Source organism: Diabrotica virgifera, chromosome 4 (assembly GCF_917563875.1).
Source record: "Diabrotica virgifera virgifera chromosome 4, PGI_DIABVI_V3a".
NCBI lineage: Eukaryota > Metazoa > Arthropoda > Insecta > Coleoptera > Chrysomelidae > Diabrotica > Diabrotica virgifera.
In genome coordinates, this window is record NC_065446.1 from 126,946,676 (window position 1) to 126,952,938 (window position 6,263).

The window sequence follows — 6,263 nt, forward strand, 5'->3', positions numbered from 1 at the left end:
GGCCGATGGACAAAACGTATTCTCGAGTGGAGACCCAGGCAGGACGCCTTTTGGAGTAGCGAACAAGATTGACAGATAACCTGAAACTGATATGACAAAATTGGATGCAAGCGGCTCGGGACAGGGATTTGTGGGGGTGAACTACGGAGGCCTACGTCCAGCAGTGGACAAGTATAGGCTGAATGTTGATGATGATGATGATGATGATGATGATGAAGCTAAAAAAGACCCTTATGATCTCCGCCAGGTGCTTGTCATAAGCGTATTAGTATTAATACACTTCGCGTTTGTGTTCATATCTGTTTGTTGATTATACAGGGTGTAACAAAAATACAGGCCAACCTAACTTACCTTAGTACAAATATGCACATAAAAAAAGTTACAGCCCTTTGAAGTTACAAAATGAAAATCGATTTTTTCGAATATATCGAAAACTATTGTAGATTTTTTATTGAAAATGGACATGTGGCGTTCTTATGGCAGGAACATCTTAAAGAAAAATTATAGTGAAATTTATGCACCCCATAAACATTTTGTGGGGATTTTGTTCCCTTGAACCCCCCCAAACTTTTGTGTACGTATCACTTAAATTATTATTGTGGTACCATTAGTTAAATTCAATATTATTAAAACTTTTTTGCTTCTTAGTATTTTTTTGATAAGGCAGTTTTTATCGAGTTGAGGCTTATTTTTCAATATGTTTACATAAAAATTTTATGGGGGTTTTGTTCTTTTAAACCCCACAAATGTTTGTGTACGTTCCAATTAAAATATTACTGCGGTACCATTAGTTAAACACAGTGTTTTTAAAACTTTTTTGCCTCTTTGTATTTTTTCGAAAAGGCACCTTTTATCGAGATGTGGCTTCTTTTTTAATATGGTTCAAAATATCCCTAAAAATGTAAATCATAAATAAATTTTCATATTATTACCAAGTCTCCATAATCGTACTTAACCATATACAAATATGTGGTGGATTTGACAAATGTTCTAAATATCTCGTTAAAAACTGACTTTTGGAAAAAATACTAAGAGGCAAAAAAGTCTTAAAACCATTGTGGTTAACGAATGGTACTACAATAGTAATTTAATTGAAACGTACACAAAAGTTTGGGGGGGTTTAAAGCAACAAAACCCACATAAAATGTTTATGGTGTGTCCAAATTTCACTATAATTTTTTCTTAAGATGCTACTGCCGTAAGAATGCCACATGTTTATTTTCAATAAAAAATTATAATAGTTTTCGATATATTGGAAAAAATCAATTTTTATTTTGTAACTTCAAAGGGTTGTAACTTTTTTTATGTGCACATTTGTACTAAAGTAAGTTAGGTTCAATCGAATTATTTTTGGTCCCAGAATATGTGAATCAATTTATGACCTGTATTTTTGTTACACCCTATATAGTCCAATCAACAACCATTTTCTCGTGGAATTTTGAGAACCAAAGTCGATTTTCTTGAAAATTTGGATTTAGGTAGTAATTATAACCTTTGTCAAAATCTACCCTATGCCGAACTGCGCTTTTGCCCTGGCGGTGAAAACAACCCCATCTAGGGGATGAAAATTTTTTAATCAAAATAACTATGGAAATCGATAGAGTGACCAATTCTGAGTAAATTTTGTTCTATAAAATTTTTTTGCAAAATTGACACTAGTAGTTATTTGCATTTTTGAATATATGCATTTTTCATTGGAAAAACTCACGTTTTATAACCGTTTTTCATGAATAAATTAAAAAAATTTAATTTTATAGAAAAAGTCATTCAGAATAAAATTGAAGCTAATAAAAAACAAAGAGATTCGCGTCTGAAAGACCTATGTAAACCCAATGACGACTGAGTTATTGATCTTTAAAGGATGGTTATTTTCTAAGAAATGCATTTTTCTTAACTAAATCTAAAAGTATTCATAATATGAAAAATGTTTAAAATATTAATTGTAGAATTTCTTTTACTGAAAATTTTGATTTTTTTTTGTTTTTGTAGGTATCATGAATACTTTTAGGTTTATTTAAGAAAAATGCACTTTTTTTAATTATAATAATGATAATGTCATTTTCGATTTAATCAACTATTTTTTCTAAACTAAGCATTCCAGACCGGTCGAATCACATGGATCGTATCAATTATACCTAAATAAAGTTAATTTCAAGTGAGAAACTATTCATTTCTATTTGGATTGTAACGACGACGGTTTAATTTTTTACATTTCAAAAAGAAAAAAGCGGAGAGCGACTTTCTTTTCGTCATAAGTCAGTCAGTTCTTATGCAAAAAACTTTTGTCAGAGCTTATTGAAGAGCAATAATTCGTGGTTGAAAATTGGCAATTTTCATTGAAAAATTACAACTTTTTGGACGGTTTTTTCAGAATACCCTAAAAACCATGCATCTAACTAAAAAAACTATGGATATAAAACATTTTTGTACCATTTTTGTATAAAAAACAAAGAGACTCGTTTATTCGTAACTCTTCTAGTTATAACACAAAAAGAGATATGGTAGGTGAAAAGAGTTTGTTTTTTTGGTGCATGCTCAAATCGGTGGATTTAACTTGAAATAACAGAGAAACGGTCGATTTTAGATGTATAATGCTACCAATATCTTTTGTAGTGCTTGAAAAGACCTTTAAAATGAGCAATATTAAATGTTAATTACATTCGAACTAAGCAAGATATGCTGTAAAAAAAATGATGACTAACGTATGTTAAGAAAAAATGAGAAATATATTTAGCCTCTCATCCACCAGAATTTAAATGCATCGTTTTCCTTCTACAATACCTTTTATTATAGTATTATTTCTACTTCGTTTCTTGAGCAATTCCCAATTTACTGTGAAAATATCAAGTAAATCGTAAGATGAAGTTCGGAGCCAAATACCCTCATTGACTGCTCTAATAAGGGGCACGTCATTTTACAATGTAAATTTTAAGGTTAATCATAGTTAGACACAATGTTGACTGTATTTTGTTGACTGAACTAAATTTTTTGTTGCAGATTGTGTCTAGATTAAGTTGCAGTGGAGCCGACGCTGATATATCATGGAAAGTTCTAATGGGTTGTACGGTTATTCTAATTCTAGCTTTACCTTTAATCTACGTATTTTATATTGCCGAACACCCCGAGAGTTACCATCATCAACACGGTTCATGATATCAGTAGTATTATATCGCTAGACATTTTAAGAAATTAAAAATACTGTAGGCAGGTCCAAAGAAGGAATCGCCAAACAAGTTGTAGTCTCGTTTACACGATTTTCAGAAGAAAAAAAGCTTCCTTTAAAAAGTTTTAAGATACTTGACTTGGGCGTTTTAAAAAATGAAATGAAGTGTTTGATGTTATGTTCAACATAAACTAACGAAGTTTTGTTTCTAGAATATTTTTCAGAAATATTTGCTTATTATTAGTTTAATGTTATCGTCTATGAATAGTGTGACCAACTCCTATTTAGTCAAATTCGGGACACGGCTGAAAAAAATACCTGAAATCCGGGACTTTTCAATGAAAATCGGGCCATTTTTTTTAATATAGAACTTTCATAATATCATCATTTTATTTATTAAACATTTTTATGTTGACAGTGATATTTTTAATTGGGTTGTAATGATAATGACGATAATTAAAATACAGAAACAAAAAAAAGTTCACAGTTTGAGTTTTTGTAGAACTATAATACCAAATACCACGATATGCAGCGTTTTGTATGTGGTATTAATATTCTTCTTCTTCTTCAGCCTTCAGAAATCCAACTTTGGACATAGGCCTCCCCCAATTCAATCCAGTGTTGTCTTTTTTGCGCCACGTGTTTCCAGTTATGTCCTCCAAAGTTCTTTACGTCATCAGCCCATCTCATTTGTAGCCTTCCTTTGCTTCTTCTTCCTAACCACGGTCTCCATTGTTGTATTTCATGATTCCATCTTTTATACTTCAGTCGGGCATTGTGACCTGCGAAGATCTATTTTAATTTGTCTTTTACTTTGGTTTTGTTTCTAATCCATTTATTTGTTTTTTTATATATAAGCCTCACCCCGAGTATTGATCTTAATATTACACTCTCGAAATTGTCGACTTTTTTTCGTCATACCAATTCAGTTTGATATGAATTCTTAGAAGAATATTCAAAATTTCAAAATAGAATTTTACCAAAACATTGAAAATTCGGATGGCCCGGAAGCTTGGTCCGGGACGCCGGGACACGACTTCGTAATTCGGGCCATGTCCTGGATTTTTCGGGCTAGTTGGTCACACTATCTATGAATAACTGAGAGCTGTTATATACCTCGCAAACTAATTATTTTATTTTAACTCAAAAAATAGTTGATTTATTTATCCAAAGCATAGACTTATATATTAATATAAGCTGAGTGCACCATTCGTGCTTCCTGACAAGATCTCTTAGAATGGTTTGGTGTTATCTCTTTCTAGCACATTGTATTGAGAAACTAACATATACTTCATACTTCTTCCCACTTAAAAATGACGTGAATGATACTGTCGCAGCTTTACGTGGCTTTACTATGTGTAAGAGTGAAGCAGCACTGATCAAAAATAAAAGATGGAGTCGTCACTTCGCTGATAAATGGGCACTAGATACTTCGTACTAGATACATGGGTAGGTACCGAATTGCTATGCTTATGGACTAATCCAGTCTGTTCTCAGATGTGACTTTCGTCCCTATCATGTTATTGTCAAGAAACTGTTCAAAATAATTGTTTTTCGATACAAAAATACATTAATTTATAGCAATATTACTCTGTTTTAAAATGACTTTATACAAACACCAAGAATATTACAATACTTTAAAACTTATCTACAACTTTAACAAAATGACGACTATAAACGTCAAAATTAGATCAGCTGTATTTAATACAACTGATCTATTATTTGTCAACTATCTATGTTGATATTCAGTTTCTATATATTTTCTGACGTTCTAAACGTCACTCGACATAAAAATAAACATTGCAACAAGTGAAGGGTCCAGGACTGTAATAGCTCAATGTCCATATGTGTCTAGTATGGTGACGCTTACTGTATAAGTCTATGGTCCAAAGTTATTTTTAGAAGGATTTTTCGAAGGAGCATTTATAATTTAGTTAAATATATCCCAAATAGGGTTACACACTAGTTTGAAATTAACTGATACATAAATTGTATAGGCTATTCAGTTCGGTTTGAGTAAAAACTAACTAATTTTACAGAAAATGACTGTGTAACGTCATCACGAATGTGTAGTATTTTTAATCTGGTTCCATCGAAGTATTTTATATCATTTAGTACAAAGGATATTCACAAAATAAGAATACATTCTTACCAGATGCAGGGCAGATCAACAACAGATGCAATTTTCATTGTAAGGCAACTGATGGAAAAATACAGGAATAAAGAGATCAACGCTCATATGGTATTCATTGATCTTGAGAAAGCATATGATAGAGTTCCTCGAGAGATTCTGTGGTGGGCACTCAATAAGAAAGGAGTCCCTGGCGAATATGTAAAGATTGTGAGAGATATGTATGAGGGAGTAGCGACTAGTGTTAGGACAGGTGTGGGAGGGACTGATCAATTTCAGGTGAAAGTAGGATTGCACCAAGGCTCGGTGCTTAGTCCTTATTCATTCTCAATAGTTTCGGACCAGATAACAGCGAAACTACAGCCTAGCATTCCATGGTGTCTAATGTATGCTGATGATGTAGTGTTAATAGGAAATAGTGAAAAAGACTTAGAACAAAAGCTGGAACAGTGGAGACAAGCTCTGGAGGAAAAAGGTTTAAAACTTAGTAGGACAAAAACAGAGTATTTGAAATGTTCATTTAAAGATGGAGTTACTACAAATAAAATGGTATCTTTGGATGGTGAAATGATTGTGAAAAGCAATTTTTTTAAGTACCTAGGATCGGTATTACAGAGTAATGGAGAAATAGATGGAGATGCATGCAGTAGAATTAGGTCTGGATGGATGAAGTGGAAAGAAGCGACTGGTGACAGAAAAATTCCAATGAAGCTGAAGGGAAAATTCTATAAAACAGCCATAAGACCGGCTATGATGTACGGAACTGAATGTTGGGCAGTGAAAAAGAAAGAGGAACAACGAATGCATGTAGCGGAAATGAGAATGCTTAGATGGATGAGTGGAGTGACAAAGAAGGATAAAATTAAAAATGAGTATATTAGGGGAAGTCTAAGTGTGGCACCAATTGATGCCAAAATGAGAGAGCATAGGTTAAGATGGTTTGATCATGTTCATCGTCGAGACATTAAT

At 32.7% G+C, this 6,263-nt stretch overlaps 1 protein-coding gene across 1 annotated transcript in view; it reads left to right on the forward strand.

Moving 5' to 3' along the window:
* Positions 1–4,749, forward strand: part of LOC126883908 (lysM and putative peptidoglycan-binding domain-containing protein 3) — a 43,882-nt gene extending 39,133 nt beyond the window's left edge. Inside the window, exon 4 of the mRNA XM_050649622.1 lies at positions 2,998–4,749. Coding sequence (XP_050505579.1) covers positions 2,998–3,153 — 156 coding nt within the window. The 3' untranslated portion in view covers positions 3,154–4,749. The remainder of the gene's footprint in view (positions 1–2,997) is intronic.
* The last annotated feature ends 1,514 nt before the right edge of the window (positions 4,750–6,263 follow it).